At 43.9% G+C, this 21,536-nt stretch overlaps 1 protein-coding gene across 1 annotated transcript in view; it reads left to right on the plus strand.

Moving 5' to 3' along the window:
• ABTB2 (ankyrin repeat and BTB domain containing 2) overlaps positions 1–21,536 on the plus strand; it is a 133,292-nt gene that overhangs the window by 106,866 nt on the left and 4,890 nt on the right. Inside the window, exons 4-13 of the mRNA XM_059826045.1 lie at positions 3,429–3,581; positions 9,039–9,204; positions 12,558–12,647; positions 13,117–13,218; positions 15,272–15,368; positions 16,618–16,753; positions 18,606–18,832; positions 19,628–19,806; positions 20,856–20,961; positions 21,081–21,183. Of these exons, the coding sequence (XP_059682028.1) occupies positions 3,429–3,581; positions 9,039–9,204; positions 12,558–12,647; positions 13,117–13,218; positions 15,272–15,368; positions 16,618–16,753; positions 18,606–18,832; positions 19,628–19,806; positions 20,856–20,961; positions 21,081–21,183 (1,359 nt within the window). The remainder of the gene's footprint in view (positions 1–3,428; positions 3,582–9,038; positions 9,205–12,557; positions 12,648–13,116; positions 13,219–15,271; positions 15,369–16,617; positions 16,754–18,605; positions 18,833–19,627; positions 19,807–20,855; positions 20,962–21,080; positions 21,184–21,536) is intronic.

A 21,536-nucleotide genomic window follows, 5' to 3' on the forward strand; every position in this document is an offset into this window, starting at 1 on the left:
GTGTCCCTAGTGAACTACTGCTGCGAGTCTGACAGTTTCCCAGGGCTGGCTCACTTCATGTGCAGAATTTAATGACCTGCAAATGCTTCTAAATGTCTGAAAGTCCAGAGGAAAATGCACAGTACAGAACATGGCACAGACAGAAATGCATAGACAGAAATTAATTCTTTAGCTTGCAGCATCTCCCAGTTAATTTTCCATGAAGGTTTCTCCCCTTCCCCTCCTCCAGTGTCTTTCAGACTGTGAAATGATCAGTGTTTCCCTAGAGGCAGATAGATGCCCGGGGTAAGGGCTACAGGGATGATAATTGCATTTATTATTTAGAAAATGAATAATTGCATTTATTTTCTTAGTGCAATGCGACCCAATGTTGGCATTTCACCGAGTTGAACCGCATCTCTTCTTTTCCGCTCGGATCATGTGATAATACTGCTTATCTGATGTAGTGTCAGTGAGCAAAGTACCACAGAGCTGTTCCCACGAGCGTGCCTGCGCTGACGGTATGAAGAAAGGAAATAGTTGGCTAAAAGAAGAGTGCGTGTGTGTCGGGGGGGAGGATAGAAAGCCCATCCTCATGCCAGAAATTTTCAAGAGAAGTGAAGCTTTTACAGCAAAATAGAAATTGAAGTCGTTATAGTCACTCCTGATAGAATAATGATTTATCCAACTTGCGCAGCAGTGCGAGGGGTGGGGTTGGGACAAATCAGGATAGCAGTATGAGGAAAACATCCTTCCTGACTTTTCATTTTGCAATCCAAAGCCTGCTCTCCTTCAGGCACAGGGTAACCAGGCAGTCCATTGAGCTGTGAGTTTTAAAGCCTTTGGAAAAATGTGTTGAGATTAAAAAAATAAACAAATAAAAAAACCCCCTTTCTCCTTCCCATTCCTCCCAAACCAGGTTTTCCACATTCGAGGTCTGCTTGTGCATGCAAGCCATTTATAACCCTGGCACACGTGAATTTTTTACAGAATGGAAATTTCTTCAGGATACGTGTTATTTCTGGTGCAGACTCACTGGTATTTTCTGGTGGCTGGCCGGGGTCTCTCGCTGCCCAGCGCAGTGTGTAGCAGTTACCAAGGTTTGGCTCGTTACCTGATAAGATGATCAGGACTGCGCTGGATCCACATGGTTCTCTGCCGAGCAGCGTTCCCGCCATGAAAGTGTCAGGGAAGCTGTGCTGTGGCCTGAATCGCTTATCTACCACTTGTAAAACGAGTTTTTCCATGCTCCTGGGGTGTTCACCCCATCTAAGTTTGAGTATTTAATTCTGGGGCTTTTAGCCTACCTAGCCTTCCTCTCTGTCCTCACCACGTCTCGGGAGCTTTGAATCCTATACGAGAGGCTCTGCTGAGTACATAGAAAGTCTAGATAGTTAATTTAGGCTCTTCCCTTAAGTGCCTGAATTTAAAAGGTGTCAGTGCCTCTTTTGTAGGCGGGATAAGGCTTGAAGTTCTCTGGAACAGACTGCTGAAAGGCATCTCCCAAATGCCTGTTGCGGATTGCTGCCCTTCCCTTAGGGAAGTCAGTCAACTCCGAGTTGGCTGTGCTGGAGGGATTCATCCCATCCTAGGTGGCTGGAACAAGTTAGAAAGCCTAAACGGGTTGGGGGATTTGAGCTGGACTTCCAGAAAGTCTTTCAACTGGTGAGCTACCGGGTAATTTTCAAAGTGATGAATGTAGCAGCCCTAATATTTTGATTGTTTGACCTAGAAGTAAACTGGTAAAAGCAGTAGGTCGATGTCCTGTTCAAAACACCCTTGCATTGGCAGTGCAGGACTGATCAGGTGCTTAAAAGGACCTCTGATTTTGTAGATGCTGCTTCGCTACTCAGAGGAAGAGAAGGAGCAGAGGCAAAAATAGCACACGTTTGTAAAGAGATAATGGCAGCGTTTTAGAGTGCACCTTGCAACCAGCAAAATGGAAACAGATGGCACATATTTTACAGAGTGGAGTTATTCCACCCTGAAGGATGTTCAAAGTCACACAAAGGGAGTTCTGCTTGCAAATCCCGTTATTGATAAATGGTTTCTAACGGGATTGGTGCTGCTTATTCTTACTGTGCTTGCATATGCGCGCACACATATACATGCACAGCTTTGAAAATGCCTTTCACGGGTTCAGCTGCTTTCATTAATGCCAAAATCATTTTATATTTTCTGGTGTGTATCTTTTCTCTGAACTTTGTAAAGGAATTGGTACCTTCTCCCTTCAGTTATTTTCTTTTGAATACTTAAATGAAAAGGGCTTTTTTTTCCAGCGTTAATAAACTCATTACTGGAAATGGGAAAGGTGTTTTTGATTAAAGCTGGTACTTCTGAGCCTTCCGCCAGGGTGGCAGGTACCCTTGGGGGAAAATCAAGCAAATAATAGATCAGTCTGGCTGTATATTGAGAGGATGGATGAGATATGTTGTGTATGAGAGTATTATGGTACCCATATATTAATGTGTAATCTCAGTACTGTGCTCATTCTTATAGTGGGACTAACGGAGGGCCTCGTCATAAGCTAGTCCAAAATGGGTGCTGTTGCTATTGTTATTACCGTATTTATATTCCTTTACTGCCTTGCAACCCTTCATATCGAGTAAAACCTCGCTGTGTTGGATGCTGTAGAAATTAGGAACAGACAGATTGCTTTTCCACAAATTCCTTACAATTTAAGTAATGTTGTACATTTATTCTTGCACAGAGATGTCTCCGTGTTAGTTGTTATCTCTTTGATTCTACTCATTCCTCCCTAGCAAAACGGTTCGCATTAAAACATAGCTGCATTGGTTCTGCTGCAGTCTAGAGGGTCAGTTGTGCAAGAACGGAGGCCTGAGCTCTGCGTGCGAGAAATGTAGGATGTGAAAAGCCATGGGATAGCGCTGATGTAACGTAAAGATCAATGGAGGTAGTACCGAATTAGCATGGTTTAATTGAAGTTTTAAATAATCAGGAATATTTTCAGTGTTACTAAGTGAGCGGTGGAGCAGCCTGTACCTATGGATTATTTAGAACAACAGACACAACTATTATATAAGTTGCACCCCGAGGTGAGAGCACTCCTGATCCGAAACGAAGCATTGGCCGCTTGAGCCAGGAGGGCCTGACCTATAGCTAATAGTAGAAGTAGGTCCCTTATGTTCAGTCTGGCCCTGTTTCTCACAGGGTAAAATGTATTGCATGAAACCAGCGTGTCCCAGCATGACCCCATTTTGGGCAAGAAGCAGTTCCGATAACCAAGGCTGAGCAGTTCCACTGCCTTCCGCCTGCTGTCACCTGCGAGTCCTGCTGAGCACAGGGACCGAGTTTGCCTCTGCAGGGGGGCTCTACCTGTGCCAGTCTCCCACAGGCATGCCCGGGAAGCGATGAAGTGTGCTTTTGCATCGCGGTACAAGATAGCAGGCCAACGTTAACTATGACGGATTTTTGCCTTGTTTGCACAGACCCTTCATGCTTCTGCCGCCGCTGATGGAGTGGATGAGAGTGGCTATCACCTACGCTGAGCACCGGCGCAGTTTGACTGTGGACAGTGATGATATCAGGCAGACAGCCAGACTGCTCTTACCTGGACTGGACTGCGAGCCCCGGCAGCTAAAGTATGTGGACTAAGCTTTATAAGTGGCTAAAGTAATTGTAATGTCTTACAATATTCTTCTTCTATTTCATGAGAGCCAGATCTCAAAATACGATACAGGCGATACATGTTTAACCTTTTAGTACTCCAAGAGATAAAGAAACTTTGGCCAAACACTGAAGCTGGGGTAGAAGGTTTTTGTCTTGCCTAAAGTCATGTAGGAGGAATGAGACAAAGGAGGACTGAGATACAAGTATTTGGGGTTTTTATGCTTTAGCCTTAATTACAAGATTATTCTTTGCTTTTTGAGATACCTTGATGAAAAAGTATCAGTACCTTTTAAAATCATCCCCCCAAGTATATATTGAACAGGGATTTATAATTACGTTGGTTCATTAGCACATCATAGGTATTCTGTTCAAGTTTGTAGTCCTTTAAGTTGCTGTCATTAGCATTGGTTTTGATATCAGGGTTACATCTTGAACTTTAGTACAAGGTAAATTCTTGTTTCTTGAGTGAATTTTGTCCCCCGTATACCTTTGGGTTAAATGAGCGGGTGGGACACATTAACAACAATAAATAATACTTTCATCATGCTCTTAAGTGATGAAATTATCACCTGAAAAGATAAAAATACACCACTACTCTTCAAATTATTTTTCATGAACAATAAAAGCAACAAGAGGCTTTTAATCAGGAGTCCTGGATCTGGTTTTGTTGCTTTTTACCTTTTCCTTCTGGCAGCCAACAAGGCTCTTGCTTTTTGCTACATCTCCATCTCCCCAATGACGAATTGAAGGGTAGTACTTATTACCCGCAAAACCAAATGCGAAGCTAAATTAGTTGGTGAGTATGCTGGTGCAATTAGATGACTGAATGTTTTGTTGGCTGCAGCTGACTCCTAGTCATAATTCTCATCTCTTGGTTCCTGCCTTTCTCCTGAGACGTGGTACCTGACCGACCGAGAGCGCTGCCAGTCTTTTGAAAAGTGAAGTTATGCAGGTGATCCTCAGCAGTTATTTAAACTCCCTGGCTTCAGACTGGAAGGGAGCAGCTGAACTTGGACTTGGCGTCCACAAAGCAGGAATTGTACGCTTATTCCTGGAACACTTTTCTTCTCCCTTTTCTCTGCCAGCGTACGTGTGCTCTGTGTCAATTAAAGCACAGGCTACTCTGGCTTATGTGTGGATGGTAGGTGCTAGTGTAGGCAACTTTATATGGGCTAAACTAATTTTACATATGTGCCTAACGCTTGCCAAAACCTTTGAAATTCTCTGATGAACGGTACCGCAGAAGGCTAACCTAATCACAAGTACTTCCAGTCAGTTTAATGGGTTTTCTTTCAGTCTCTCCTTTAGAAAGACTTTTGATTTCAAAACTGAACCCAAACCGTCCACTTCAAAGGCATCCCACTCTAGCTCTGCACCGTTTATTTGTGCACATTGACATACAAAGTGCACAGGTAGTCCCTTACTTTATAGATCGTATACCTTAAAAAACAAACAAAAAAGAGGGCAGAGATTCGGGCGTTTGATTTTGCTGCTGACGTGAGCTAAAAGGGAACGCTTAGAGGCAGCCTTTGTGAAAACGGGGTTCGTATCAGTAACTGAAAACTGAAGCCATAACGATACAGCTGTGAAATGAAGGTCTTGGAAGAAACCCAGGAAGTCCAAAATAGTGCAGGCAATAAATAAAAGTGAGAAGCAGGTATAAAGGGCCTCAGCCACACTATGTGGGTTATTCAGGCATAAGATAATTAAATTTCTGGATTGTTAAGGGTTAGCAGTACTGGCCCAGGGAAGGAGGATGTTACAGGTTTCTATCTAGTTTGTTGTTATTACAGAAAGAATGGCAACTCTGTAAGAAAACTAAGATCCTTTCACACCTTTTACCTCATCAAACTGTTCCTCCATAGGGACACACGCAGTATGCATTCCCTGCAGGTGACTCAACCTCTGCTTTAAAGTAATGCACATCATCTTTGTAGTAGAGGACAAAAATCAAAGTTAAGCCTGATCAGGTCTTTGTTCTGAATTGTCTTGCCTGAGTTTTATTTTCAGAGGTCTTAAGGATGTTCTGTGATGTGTGGCATGAGAGAAAGAGCATTGTCTTTTTGCTGCATGGAAGATTTAAACTAACAGAAAAAAAACATGAGGGGAGAGCAGTGCCTCATTTCCAGTGCCCGTTACATGATCCTTTAAAGCAGTCATTTGTATCTAGCCATTACAGCACATTTAGGGGAAAAGGAAATCTTGGAACTGAAGCCAAATTTATCCCTGGCTTGCTGTGTGACTGTAGGCAAATTGCAGCTCACTTTTCCTCATGATGCCGAGGCTAAAAGTCATCTAATGATAGTTCCTTGCAGCGGTGATGCATCAGGTGAGGTACGTTGAAATCCCTGAAATGGAATTTATGCAGAAGAACAAGTATAATTAGTATAACCTGAAATTCAAACCTTTAATACCTATTCTCTGACACAGACTGCTTGGGCAGTATAGTCTTCCACAGCAACTGTTTGTGTCTTAGTGGATGAAACCTTCTAATAGCATGCTCTCAGTTTATGTTTGCCAGACAATTTATAAACATCTTCAGTACTCACCTGTTACTGGTTAAGTGATAATATAAGTGGGGAAATGCTAGACTGCAGAGAACTGTGTTTCTTCTCCACCTACTTAAATATAAATGTTAGGATTTTAATACTAAGTTATTATCACACACTGCTTTTTTTATTATTATTGTTTTTTCCTCATTGCAGACCAAATTTAAATCATTCACTACCAGTAGTTATAGTAGTAGTTTCTGCTTATGAAACTCAAAGAGCACACCAGGCTCCCGCTCCCTCATCAAGCTATCCCTTCCCAAACGAGGATCTCAGCCCTATCCCTTTCCCTGCTCTCTGGGCTCTGCCCCGCTGCCAACATCTCTCAGTCCACCTTGAGTTCTTTAGTTTAACCCCTGGGCACAGCTGGGTGTCCGTGGGAGCTGCTCTCTGGGCAACTGCAGGCTTCACTCTAGGAAGCGTGCAAGAGTTTGCCTCTCTTCTCCGCAGGATAACAACTCGCACGTGGAAAACCTGCTGCGGTTACAGCTGCTGCACAGCAATTGCGCGTGTGAGCAATCGCCCACCCCGGCTCTTGTAGGATGCTCTAACTTTTATCACACTCTAAAAGAAAAAGCTACTTTGCATCTATCGTAGAAGAGCATGCTGTCGAGCTACCGCTACGGAACAGCAAGTGTACAGTAACCTTTGCATGGGCTGAGCCTACGGGTCCCCCAGGAGTAAAGCTCACAAATTATAACTTCAAATTCTTGCGCCTGAACTGGCCTCCTGGCAGCTCTACACCAAGGACCGCAGTCCGCCTTTTTGCTGGGTCTCTCTGACAGCTCTGTGCAACCGTTTTGTCGTGCTGTTCACTCTGCAGGGCTCGTCGGTGAATTGTCCGCCCTGCCCGCCTTGCTCCAACGGTGCCTGTAAATGGCACTGGGTGGAATCATACCTGTTAGCAAACTAGAAACAATGTGCAAAGACAGGTACCATCCCTTCAAAAACTTCTATTTTCTGAGGTTCAGTGGATTTCAGGTGATGTCATTTTATTTCACTTCTTTTGCATAGGATTCTTCTCCTTCTTACTACTATACAAAATTATTGCATCATATTCTACATAATATTGTAGTGTCACGATACTGTACCAAGTACCCTACTAGAACCAGATTATTAATTGACTAGCCTAGCTCTAGGATTTCTCTATGTCCAGCATTCAGCCTTTTGCCTCACCGTCCTCTTGTGCTCTGTACTGTATGTGTCCTAATCTAGTATCTGGCTGCTTCAGAGATCTTGTCTTCTGATCAAATATTTGTACTCAGCTGCCTCGAAGACACATTTTATTTGCAGATAGACCTCCAAAGAGCTAGTGACTCCAAGACTGTCACTTTGCTTCCCTGCTCACTCTTCCCCAAATTACACCCCGGTGTAGTTCCTTTCTGAAAGCAGCTGCGGTGAGGTGCTGGTTTCCCCTGTACAATGCGACCGGTCACCAGGCTGTGGAGGGATCTTTGTTAACTCAGCATATTGTTCATAGCATCTGCTCACCATTTGTCATCCACCATCAATGCAAGTTCCGAAGCGTTAAATAATGACCAGCTGAATTAAAACGTGAGTAAGGTTCATCTTGAATCTTCTACGTGAAGTGATGAGTGTTTTACTTATCTGGCAGGCCGCACAAAGTTTCCAGAAGAGGTTAGCCTTGTTGAAAGAATCACATTTTTCAAAGGAACTTGGCAGGCTGGTATCTCACTCACTGAGAGTTTGCACAAGAGCCTGTGTTGAAAACCAGACAACTAGTAGAGAAGGCATTCGCCCTGAAATAACATCAAAGGGCTGACCGTATCAATGCCCAGCTGAGATAGGAAACACCTCCGATATGGCAATGTTTCTTCAGTGAAGGAGATACACTTCCAGGTCTGGAATTCAGAAGTCTCTGAGCAGATAACCAGAGGACTTACAGTAATCCCTGGGCTCCTTCCAAATGAGATAAAGGTCGTTTGACAGGCATCTAAAGGATAAGGATTTAATAGAGCCTCATAGAAATGTTAACGCACTTCCTTTTATTGAAGGGTTGGAAAAGAGTTGAGAATGTTCCACTACCTAAATTTGATTTTGATTTTTTTTTTTAAAGATTTTGATTTTCTTTTCCAGAAAAGAATAAGGATCGTTATCTTCTTTCAGAAATGCCTTTTATTTTGAAATAATAGCTAGTTTGGTAGACAGACAGCGTAATTGTTTCATCCTAGAACTACACTGGTATTTTATTATATACACTTTCTCTCCACCTCATTCTCCTCCTTGCAATATGTTTTTCTATATGTTTGATGGACTATCCTATAACAAGCAGGAAAATACCAATATAATATCCAAAATATATACAGTTAATTATTTAAAGCAACTGGGTTTTGGGGGGGGCGTTGTGAGAAGAAGAGCTAAGGAAACCTGGCTGCTGCAGGTTTGCAGCCCGTGACACCGGTCCCACCACAATAACCTCGCTGCTGCAGTAACCCCGGTTGCTCGGTGCCATTATGGTGTGGGCATATTCCGGCATCCCCTTCCCGTTTTGCTGGGTAAGATGTAGGAGAAGCAGTGCCTGGTCCAAACCTACCCTTGTAGTGAGGGGCTGGCTGGAAACCACCGCTCTTGGTAATGAATAAGGATTTTTTTCCTGCCTTTCCCTCGGAGGAGGGCACTGATGAGGTTTCTCTACTTGGACACCTTTTTTAATTTTTTTTGCAGTGTTTACATGAACTTACTGTGTTTCTCTAAGAACTAAAACCTCCATTTCCAGTATGAGTGAAGTTAGCCAGATTTTTTAGAAATGATTATGCAGTGGGGAAGATATATGATAGGTAAAACCATGAAAATTCATGAGCCTGATTTCTTAGGAGAAAGAGCTGAAAAAAAATTCGGAAATGATTTTGTTCTCCACAGACCTGAATGCTGCTTTAGTTCCTTCCGGAGACTGGATGCTAAGGCTGCTACCGAAAAATTCCAGCAGGATCTGGGTTTCCGAATGCTAAACTGTGGAAGGACGGATCTGATCAACCAAGCAATCGATGCACTGGGACCTGACGGGGTTAACACCATGGATGATCAGGTATGCCATATAACCACACACACAAAAATTATCTGTATGGACAAACTGCACGTTCCTTTCCATGTGGCAAGTCAACATACAAAGTCGTAAGTGTTAGTTGCCTCTCCAAGGCTTTTCTAATTCTAGCTTGTGTTTTAGTCTGAAAATGTATCCCTTAAAAAACAACGAAAAAGACCCCAAAAAGCCAGTCAAAGCCTCAAGTGAATTGTTTCTTTATCAGCTGGAATGTAGGTCTGCTCCTTGGATGGCTTGTCTCAGGCACTGATGGAAGACAGGTTAATACGCTGGCTGTGAATGGAAACTCCGATGTTCTCTTAACACTAAGACAATGTCAAAACAAAGTGGGTTTTGCCAGTGACACTCTCTTCTGGTTCAACAGCCCAAGTGCAGCCTGGGTCAGTGATCAGTGACCAAAAGGTGTTACTGTCTGATGGCTTTCAGGCGCGAAGTGAGTTGTATGTTCTCAGTACAGTCTGGCATATAAGAAACAGCACCACGAACCCCCGTAGCATTGGTATCAGTCGATACTAGCTTTGTTGAAAGTCCATCATGCTGCTGAGCCTGTTTTTTCATTTTTACCTGTTCCCTGCTCAGCTATATTGAACCATAAGGATTTGGTAGTCTGGGGAGTCTTTAGTTGCTTCTGCTTGTGCTGTCAGTCCCATCAAGTAACAGCAGAGTCTGTTCTCTGGGGCATCGTTCAGTGCGTTGAATTAGCTTTTAATTTTTTAAAAAAAAACCTCTCCCAAATAAACACTCATTATAGCTGTCACAGCAATGAGAATGAGCTGTCACGTCTCAGAAACAATAGGATATTTAACAGTGGGAAGGATTTATGTTCAAGTAGAGAAGTTTTCTCATAGACAGCATTTTACTGCAGTAGCATTTCAGACCAGATTCTGAAACTGGCACATCTTCCATGGTACTTTCCACCATCCTGCAATTTTAAAGGAAGTGTGAATGTGTACACAAATAGCAGCAGAAAATACTCCTGCACAAGCTTATATCTAGGTATGTGGTTGCCTTATTTACATATCCAATACAAGGAGCTTTGTGGTCGCAGAGGTGGGGTACCACATCGTAGGTCCCCTTGATACTGACTGTTAAAAGTGACAAAGGTGGCAGATTAATATTACTAAGGTCTGCCACTTACTTCCTGCGATAATTTTTTTTCATAAGTTTTTGCAGTTCTTGTTTATGTCACCCGGAGGCCTTTTGTTCTCTTAAAGCAGATTATTTTGCATTGTGGACCTTGCTATCCCAACACCAAAGACACTGGTGCCAAGACCATCGCTTCTCACTGTGGGATGTTTTTTACCTCTCTTCAGCCAGCCAGCAAACTGGGAGCTGTTTGGCTTCTGTATGCATAAAGACCCTGCATTCCGTAGGCAACTCATTGGAAAGTTTGAGGAGTTCCTGCTGTCACTTATTTATGGTCTCATTGTCATGCTGTTGACGTCATCTTCTAGCCAGTCCTACTGTGAACAGGGGGGATCGTAGCGTGCTGGCAGCTCCGTCGTCTTTGCAGAATGCTGCTCCCACGTCTCAAAGCAGTGTTTTGGCACTGACCAAGGAGGGCAAGACAGGCTCCCTCTGGAGACACTGTGGCTCTGAAATTCTCCCCTTCAGTGATTCTGGAGCAACTCGTCTCTGCAGCTAAGCAAGTGTCCTCCATTGTGCTGCCAGTCACAGAGAGAGTTAAACCCAAACTCTAGCAGTGATTCTGCCATAGCTGAACTTTGCAGCTAGCGGCTTTTGCCCCTCCCGTGAAGGAATAAGCCAAAGCCAGCATACGCCAATTGGGAAAACTGACTTGGGCACGGCAACGGAAAGCGGGTCTCTATGTCCTGTCGTAGGATAGAACATTTAACACTGGCACCTGGTAAAGCTCAGTTCATGTATCTTGATTTCTTTTGGTCATCGTGAGTCTTCTTAACACACCGCACAGTAGGCAGGCACCTCGGAGGCATCGCAAACGGGTGTGACCATCTCTCACCTGGCAAGCACAGCAAAAGTTTTGGTGCAAATCCTACAATAGCCAGAACTGTTGGACTAATTTAATGTAGAAGCTTTAGATCCAGGTTCAGGTTTTGACTGCTCCCAGGATGTGAGCATGTCCAGCGTTGAGGTGTGTGTTCAGACCCACTTCTACATGTGTGTGTGTGGAGATATTTTTAGAGAGAGGGAGAGAACTCAGAACGTATCTTCAGAAACCTGAGTTTGGAGCAGAACCCCATAGTCACTTCTAGTGGGGACCAAGCAGCACTCTGGTTTCACAGGGTTTGAGGTGTTTAGGAAAACAATCTCTTCTTCCCTTTGCATACTGAGGAATGCAAAACCGATACTAAAAATAAGGAGAAAAAGAAAAAAAGAAAGGTAAGGGAAGTCTATACAAACCTGGTAGTTTTAGAACCCTGACTGGGGCAGTAAGTATGGGCTTGTGCCTGCAGCCCCGAGTTTTGAATTCTCAGTTAATTGTACTTGTCTGTTATCAGGGTGGATCCTCAAAAGCCAAACCCACCCATCCCTCCCGCCCCCGAAACATCCTGGCAAATGTAACTGCCTCACATGCAGGAAGCTTGGAATTGTGGCTGCTCTGAAGAGACGCCTTTGCAGATACAAGATCAGAACTCCTCAGTGTGAGATGTAATTCTATTTTACGATACGTGCCCCTCTCCAGAGATGAAGCTCTGTTATTACACAATGAGCAGCAGAGATGCTGCCTGTGAAAAATTCAAACGCTCACAATAATTAAGGAGGGGGGGAAAAGCTGTAGGATGTGAGCAAGAATGGATTTTACTAGGCCATTTGCTTTCTGTCCTTGGCTACTTCTGGAATGAACTCCGTAAGTAAGGCTCATTTCTCTCATAATTCATCTCTGAGCCGTCATGGTTTGCTGGTTAAGTAGAGAGAGAGAGGTTTATGGAATTGAAATGCTGAAATATTGTGGCAAATAGGATTTTAGCAATGGGGATAAGTTGCCAAATAAATCCATCTTGTTTGTGTTGTTTTCTGCTTTCGGTTCATCTGGCTACAAATGATCCAAGCAACGGTATTTCTTTTTTGGCAGCCTTGAGAAAGCTCAAGAATTGTGGACAATACACGGCTGGGATTTTCAGCCTTTTGTATTCTTGCAGTCTTGTCCCCTGATGTTTCATCTACATCACTTTCCAATACTAGCGCATGGTGCCCACTCTGCGTAGAAACCAAAATGTTTCGAAAATATACATATGCTGACCCTGCACACGCACACCCACACTCTTCTGTACGTTAAGATTGAAACTCGCTGTGTCCGTGACAGTTTCACTGTTGATAGGTATAGAAAAATAACTTTTTTTTTTTTCTTCCTGAAGGGTATGACCCCCCTGATGTACGCCTGTGCTGCTGGAGATGAAGCCATGGTCCAAATGCTTATAGATGCTGGAGCAAATTTAGATATACCAGTGAGTAATGGAGGACCCTCTCCCCATAATTATTCATCTGTAAACTAACAAGAGCAGTTATGAAATCTCTCCTAGCAACTCAAGGCTTCATTTCTGGAAGCTTCTGAGCAAGCCACTTCTTTCAGAAATTATTGCTTCAGGGATTTGGGAGGGGGAAGAAAACCTTCAAAACCTCTTGGAGCACTCAGTGGCTCCAATTATGATCGGCATTGGCAAGTCTAATAGGCATGGTGGGGGTAAAGGGGCCTCCCTCCTGAAAGAGCTGCCACTAGGAGAAACCAATAAGCCCATTAAAAAGGCCCAGGGGACTGGACAGAGTGACTAGCGCTGGCGGTGGTCTCTAAATGGCCTAAGTTACCGTTCCCCGGGGTTGTCACTTACAAAGAAAAAAGGCAGTCATATACAAGTCTGAAGGTTATGGCAGACAGAGTCTGCGGTGGTTAATAACTACCTGCTTCCTTTTTCCCAGGTTCCCAGTACCTCTCCGCGATACCCTTCAGTCCATCCCGACAGCCGGCACTGGACTGCTCTTACCTTTGCTGTGTTACACGGGCACATCTCTGTTGTTCAGGTAAGCAGAGGAAATCCCCCGGTCAGGAATCTTCACGGGAGACGCAGAGGGACTGAAGTGCAGCAGCCTCGCTGTCGGGCTTCCTGAGCACGGGTCTGTCACGGGCTCCGTGTGCAGTTTGGTGGGAGCCTTCTAAAAACTAGTGAAAAATTGCATCTTTTGAAAATGAGGAGAATGCAACCGATGCTTTTCTTGGGGAACTGTGAATCGATGATGTAATTCCTAGCTAAGGCCTTGATAACACAGTATGTTTTCTTACTTTTCTTTGGTTTCAGTACTGGTCCAGGGCTTATCACTTCCAGAACAATGCTGCACAATCCTTTCTTTGGTATTAGATAAACTAGTGCTTACAGGCAGACTGCCTGATCAGGATGCTTTCTGACATTAGATGTTAATTGGTTTATACATGTGTAAAAATGAAGTGTATGCTGATTTCTGCTCTGATGGCAGCAAATCATCTGTAACTTCCTTTATAATCCTTGAGAATTGCACGAACAAGACTTAAGCCGTTGTGGGAGTTGAGTCTCTCGCATCCTCCCCGCTCCCTTTTCTGTGGAATTAACGCAGGGAGCAGCGGAATGGGGTGGAGTCCTGGAAGTCCTACCTGAACTTCAAGAGGAATTCAAAATTGATCACAGCACATAATCAATTGCTGGTGAATTTAATTTACCTTCTGCTCAAAGGGAAAAAAAGATGTAAGCAAATGGAGGCTGCACACACTCATTTTTTGTTTGTGTACATTTGTAAATAATTACAAAGATTAGATTCCACCTGGCAAATTGCCAGGGCAGCCTTTGGTATTACAGAGGTTGGACAGCCTTAATTTACATGCGAGATAAGAGCGTGATTCTCCCAGGAGATGCAGCCAAGCATATCAAAGCTCCTGTTGGACTGCATTACCCACAATGTTTGTTTCTTATATTTTGGTTAAAACTTCAAAAGATGACATAATTGTTGCCAAATGAAAAAAAAAAATTATTAAAAGGACAGACGTCAGCTTTTGCTGAAATTGGTGTATAAAATCGCCTTTCCAGTTAAGGTCTACCAAGCGATACATGCATGGAATAGCTGGCATCTCAAGAGAGAAACAAAACAGCCAAGGAACCAGCAATCGTGCTCTGCAAAAAAATTTTATAATAAATATGTGAATGTATATGCTGTTTGTGTCAAGGCTAAGGTCGTCACCAATTGGGGATGGCCGAAACCATTAAATTGAGACAATGTTATGCCATCCAGCGAGCTGGACTCCTGCGCCCCAGGAGTAACCCCCGCTACAGGCAGCAGCCGAGCGCCGGTGATGCACACGCGAGAGGGGCAGCACCCACCAGTCTGCAGCTGTGAGTGGTGCTCTGGGTGCCCCGATGCTGTCTGCCAGCCCAACCTGGCCAGGAAAAGTCCCCATCATCTTGTAACCTTCTCCCCTTCATCTAGGAGGGGGGTAATTTCCCTTGCGAGCAGCTCGGCGCGTTCAGTGAAAGCAGGTTCTGTGGGTGGGAAATGGCTGCAGCTGCCAGGGCCTCCTTGCGCAGGCTCCCGGGGCCGGAGAGACCAAGAGGTATGTTTGGCCTCCAGGGCTAATTCCCTGAAGGAACCCTGTTTCCTGAGCACAGCGTGAAACTAAATAAGATGGACTTCCTGCACTGAAGAGAAGCTCTGATTGCAGAGCTCTTTTGGGGCTGGGAAATTACCATTGCAAAACCATGTTCATAAAGGAGATTAAAAAAAAAAAAAAAGGAGGTGATGTTCTCCAAGCTGCCAGCTGAGCACCTTTCCAGCATAAACTCACTCTTGAAAGCACAGTAAAGCAAAAGAAAATAAGAAAATCGTAAATTGACATTCATGTGGAGACTTTAGCCCTAGGCTGAGTGAGGAAACGCAAGAGAAATTGGCCTTGTAATAGCTATTTTGCTTTAGCCTTTGAGATGGTCCCTTTGTGTGCATGCACTCTTCGCTATGAACCTACTGGTTTTCCTTTCTAACACACAGCCTCTTCTGTTTTGTCCTTCTGAACTGCTCTTTTCTCAAATCCTTGTCTTTCATGTGTCTCTTGCAGCTGCTCTTGGATGCTGGTGCCCACGTTGAGGGCTCTGCCGTTAACAGTGGAGAAGACAACTATGCTGAGACTCCTCTTCAGCTGGCTTCAGCAGCAGGTAAGCTCAGCGCAGCCTCGGCACACTCCGTCTCTTGCTGCCACAGAATAACCACAACCAACTGACGTGTGGGTCCGGTGTCTGTAAAACGTGTTAGGAGTCAGTTTGCGCTGCGTTCTAAGGTACTGTGGGTACAGTAAAGATATCAAATGAGTAGCACAGGGAGCTGGCTACTAAAAAGTCAGCATTTTCTTCATTTCTAAAACACGAGTAGGAACCCCATCTGGGTTGGCAGCCACTAACAGCTGTCGTCATGCGACAAGAGCTTGATGGGCACTAAATGAGTGTCTGCTTTTGCAACCAGTCCCAACACTCACCTCCTGCCAGCAGCTTCCGTAGTAAAGCTGACTGAAACAACTCCTTTGCACAGGGCACTGTCAAGAAACATAAACCAGCTACTGTCTAGTCTAGGCATGTCTTGGATCTAAATAACTTCCAGATGCAAAAATTAACAAGTTTAAATTCAGCCTGGGGAAAAATAACTGCTATATAAAGAAAATTGTTCTATTAATTTATTAAATACAAGTAAAATTCTGCATTTTGTCTACCTATCAGGAGAAGAGTTTAGCATTCTGTGAACAAGTCTGTGCTAGCCTAAAAGTACCTGTTGTTTTTCAACACTTCTTACTTCTAACTGTTTTCACTTTTTTTCCTTCTTTTCTTTCTGCTTCATTTTTGTGCGTTTACAAAGACGAGTCTCTGGCTTGCTCTGCGCCAAGCTTTATCGAAGGGATAAAAAAATGGCCTCCTCCCCTCCCAATGACAGATACTCATTCTGCTGGGTCTCTTGCCACCACTCGCTCCTACATCTAATGAAAATGGTGGAAGGGAAGCCTGGCTGAACGTGGACTGCACCGATATACTTGTCTGCAGGGTGGTTTTAGGAAGCTGTGGTCAGCAAGCGCAGCATAGAGCAGCTCCCCACCAACTGAAGAGCCGAGACCCTGAGCCTGGTTAAACTGGTTGCATATATCCCTGTATGTGTATTGAAAGCGCCAGACCAGTTTAATTCTCTTTTCATTCTGCCTCTAGCTAGTTGTGTGTTATTAGGTAATTTAAGTGCTTTGTGACTCAGTTTCTCTCTCCGAGATGTTACGAAGCCTAATGCGTGCTTGCAGGACGCTCTGGAAGCCCTAGTTGGTAGCATAAAAGTTGCTGGTACAGTGTCCGTTACCAGTCCTATGTTACATGCTTTGAAAGAGGTAATAGATGGGGAATCATCATTACATTTCTGTCAATTTTTTCCTAGGGAACTACGAATTGGTCAGCTTACTGCTCAGTCGGGGTGCTGATCCACTCCTGAGTATGTTGGAAGTCAATGGTATGTCTTCATCGCTTCATGAAGATATGAATTGCTTCAGTCACTCAGCTGCACATGGGCACAGGTAAAGCTCCGTTTACGTTCAGAACAGCGTTTTTTTGCCCGAGGCTATCATTGTAGGTATTCCTATGTGACTTTTTATTACATGTCTTATACCCAAATCCTTGCGCGTGCAGTTCAGAAGATAGTGTTATCTCCTGATAGCCACCATTGTTCAGTTTCTCAGACTATTCTGATGTAGGTAGCGCCTTTTGAGCATTTTGGAGAACTGAAAGGCTCTTTAAAGTGGTAGTTGCTCTCTCTTACATCGCTTTGAGAAAAAACTATGCAAGACTTTCATTATTCAGCAACTACAACTTTGATAAAAGAAAGGGATTATATTTTAGTCAAAAGCGCAAAACGCAACAAAGATCTGTGTTTGCTTTTTGTTTATTCTCTCACTTGCTAGTCTAGCTCTGCAGCACTAAGAGTAAGTAGGAGCTGGTTCTAGGCCAGAGGTGAACAGACTCGTAATCTACCCATAGGTGGAACGTAAATAGGGGTTCATGTTCCGAGACAGAATCTTAATCACATTAAGGTGGCAAAAATAATCTGCGGTAGAATTTGCTTGACTGCATCTCTGGTTTTTGGATGGCCGACCAAGAGATCGCTCATTAAAATGCTGAAAAGCCAGCCTGGGCTTTCCAACCCTGTTTTCAGGGTAGTTATTTAGAAATCAGACATTACTTACTCATCCAGAAATCCTTCTGTTGCCGGAAAAAAATGTTAGTGTAACAAGCCAATTAAAACAGCCTTGAAACCGCCCATGTAGACGGGCTGAGAGATATCCACAGGGTCTTACAGCAGTACCACTGGCCCTTCCAGTAGCACATTAAATAGTAGCTACCTTGCTTGAACACAGCCGTGCTTTGCAGTGGTGCCAGAACCGCACCTCCAGGTACATCGCACATCTGGATACACCAGGGAAAATATCCCAAGCTCAAATGAGGCCCAAGCTCTGCAAAGCTGGAACGGCCTAACGCAGTTATTTACAGTGTAAAACTACACAAACACTGTTCTGTTCCTGATTCTGTTCCCCTCCTAAAGTCTTCTGCAACATCTAACCACGCAAACTGAAATTCAAGGCTTATTCTCCAACAGGATAGGGCAGGGTGATGCTAAAGCACAAAATTAACAGTTTTTAGTCATGCGGAGTGGTGTGGGTGCAAAGAGAGCACCGGCTAGTGGCAATTCAGCGTCGCAGCCGAGTGCTGGGGGGGACTTGCTGGGATGGGGAGCGTCTGCCGCAGATGGCTCCAGCTGGCTGTAGGGACACCAGTGATGCAAGCTTTCTAAAGTGGCTGGACACAAACAAGAAAGCCTCTTTCTTGCAACGGCTGTGCGAAATTCCAAACCCCCCAAAATTGTCCCTGGATTTAGTGATGCGGAACTATCGTTTTTTTATGGTTTCTATTTGCTGATACAGGAAGCGGGTCTGACTAAAACAACGTAACAGTGCTTGAAGATGGTCATTTGGGAAAACAGCAAGGGTTCTAACAGACACTCTCTGGTAAATCTTACTTCAGAGCTTAAGATGTTACCACACTCAGGTCTGGCAGAAGGAAGCGTGCTTCTATGGTGAAGCATAGACTCCAATGAAAACCAGTTTGCCTTAACACTCTGAAATATGCCTTGGCACCACTAAGGTACCAGAACATATTCCATTCTTTTGCCCACGCTACAAGGGCATCAATTTCTAGCACGTGGGATAGGGAAGGACGAGCGTTTTAAATGCTGCTCCATATCTGCCAGCTGTCTATTTTTGGGAAGGAAATTATTATTTACTGAGCCAGACCCCTGAACCCAAATCACCATAGTCAGGTCTGAGTTGTTGATATTTCATTTATTAATAAGTGATATCTCTTCTTCCTCCCCAGGAATGTTCTGCGCAAGCTCCTGACCCAGCCCCAGCAACTGAAGGGAGATGTCCTCTCACTGGAGGAGATTTTAGCTGAGGGAGTGGAGAGTGACACCTCCAGCCAGGGCAGCTCCAGCGAGGGGCAAGTCAGGCTGTGTAAAACAAGAATGAAGGCTCTGCAGGAGGCCATGTATTACAGTGCTGAGCACGGCTACGTAGACATCACCATGGAGCTCAGGGCACTTGGTAAGGTGTTTCCTTTATTTTAAGCGTTGTGCACATTTAAGGTGTGAAAAGCTTTTTCCTCTGCCCCTTTCACTTGGAGAAGAATCTGTAACCCCACAGCTACAAAGCTATCCCAAGCTTGTGGGAACTAGCTGCCTAATTTAATAAAAAAAAGTGTTTAAGGCTCCTCACCCTTTTTTTCAAATTCCCACTGATCGAGGATGTCCCTTAGTTTTGGCTGGATCCTCTGTTCCCAAGTATCCAAAGCAAGGGGCATGTCTCTTTGTCAGATACTCTGACACCTTAAGTTCAGTGTTAAAGAGGCTGGTCTCAAAACCAAAGATAACATCAGAGATTAAATGGTTTAAGGTGAAACATCATATTTGATCTAAAGGCAGGAAAGAGAAGCTTTGAAGCTTATGTGTCTAGACTGTTACAGGTAACTAGGAGAAAAGACCTCACACCATGTTTGCATAGGGTTAGGTATTCTTACAGGTTCAGTTCAAATGTGTTTTGTAGTTCTGACTAATCATGAAGCTAAATAGACAATAGCAAGTCCCTGGTCTTTAACAATTAGCAGAAAGTTCCAACATACGGTCCTGGTACCAATCCTTTGCTGTTGTAGATAAGTCACTTAAGCTGTCAATGACCCAGTTCAGTCACCTTTAATATCAAGACACAAATGTATCTGCTGTTAGGATGTATGTAAAGATGTACTTCAGTGCCGCTAAGTGTTACCAGCAGCAGCAGAACTGTCTACTCACAGGTACTTCAGCAAAGCGTCATCTTTGACTGTCCTTTTTGCTGTGGCTACAGGAGTCCCATGGAAGCTCCATGTGTGGATCGAGTCACTACGGACAACCTTCTACCAGTCTCGGTACTCAGTCGTACAGACCCTCTTACGGGAATTTGTCACCATTAAGGAAGAGGACTATAATGAAGAACTGGTTAATGAAGGGTTGCAGCTCATGTTTGATATCCTCAAAACCAGCAAAGTAATTATTAGTTTTGTAAGAGTATCAAAATGAAGTGTTTGTTTAGTTTTTTGCTATTGTACAAGGTAGTGCACAACAAGAACAAGTGAATGCCTACACAAAGTCCCGAATGAGTTATGGTATGAAAATGGCCCTGATAGCGTGTATCTGAATTCATACACAGCCCCCAAAAGCAGTCCTTACAGTAAAGGCGTTCGTTTCAACAGAAGCAAAAGCTATTCCATTCAAGTCCCGTTATGCAACTGGCTTTTGAAACCATGTGGATGTAAGAGGAAGATTTATCAGTCCAGTACTGGGCAATTCAGGTTCTCTCAATAGTATCTTCTAGGAGTTTTCTGAACAATGCTGCTTGTTCAGCGACATTCTCCTTCGACTTTTTTCTTTTATTTAAAGGTTGCCTGTGACTGTTTTCCTAGCTTTTCAAGGCACGTCTAGAACAGATTTGATCCATGGTACATGCTTTAGCTGTCCCATTTTGCAGATCAGTTCACCTAGTCTCTACCATGTTCTCTTCCAAGAGGCTGTTGCCCTTCATGTTAGGAGGGGGGTGCCTGCATTCTGACTAGAAGAGAGAAATTTGAAATGCGCAGATAAGGGAAGCTGAGGAGCATGTACGGCTCTTGATACCTCCATAATCGGTCACTACAACATACACTGTAACTGTCCTTTAAATTAAAAGCAAGAGATATAACTGGCTAACTAAAAACAATTGCAAACTAGGAGCTGGAACTTGGGTATCTGACAATGAACTGATAGCATTAATCAAATCTTGCTCAGAACACGCCTGTGGGCTTACCTGTTACAGAGAAGTGGAAGGATGAGGTTTTGCTGATGGACTCTTTTTTCCCTTGGCAGAGGGCGGCCCGTAAGCTGTTGCTAAGAGCGTTCAGTCAGAGCATACCAGTTCAGATCACGCGCTTGTCCCCCTGTTTGGAGGTTATTCTTGTAGGGTGCAGTTGCTATAAGCCCCAAGGGAACTGTTACAGCATGTTTGAAACCTGCTCAATATACACTGCCGACTGATGATACCCATTCCATCCTCCTTGCAGAATGATTCTATCAATCAGCAGCTTGCATCAATCTTCACCCACTGCTATGGCAGCAGCCCGATACCCAGCATTCCTGAAATCCGAAAGACGCTGCCAGCTCGGCTAGGTAAGATACTCACCTAAACAGTGAAGTTCTTGTGATTTTTTTTTTTTTATTTTTTTTAAAAGCATCCACAGTTTCAAAAAAACTCACCCTCTTTTTTTTTTTCTTTCTTTCTCTAACAGATCCTCACTTTCTAAACAATAAAGAAATGTCTGATGTAACTTTCTTAGTAGAAGGAAAGCTATTTTATGCACACAAAGTCCTGCTGGTTACTGCATCTAACAGGTGAGTCACTTGCCACAGCTGAGTACAGATTGTTAAAGAAATGTTTAGTCTCTTTTTAGTATCTCATTTGTGTGAATAGCTCTCAATCACCCACTGCAGTATGGCAGCTGCTAAGAATATGACTACAGACCGTAATTCAGGTGTGCAAGACCAAGCTACATCTTCTTTGCTACTGTTAAGAATAGTAGGAGAGTCAAGTTTTTCTAGCCACTCCTAGTATGTGTTAGAGATTCCCAGAGCTGTATTGGCAAAAACCAACCAGTAATTATCCCTGAAAACCTGTGCAGTAGTTGGCGCGTACATACCCAGCCATTCACTGCCTTCTCCTTCCTCCTCTCAGTTTGCTACTAGAG

The sequence above is a fragment of the Gavia stellata genome, chromosome 17 (genome assembly GCF_030936135.1).
Source record: "Gavia stellata isolate bGavSte3 chromosome 17, bGavSte3.hap2, whole genome shotgun sequence".
NCBI lineage: Eukaryota > Metazoa > Chordata > Aves > Gaviiformes > Gaviidae > Gavia > Gavia stellata.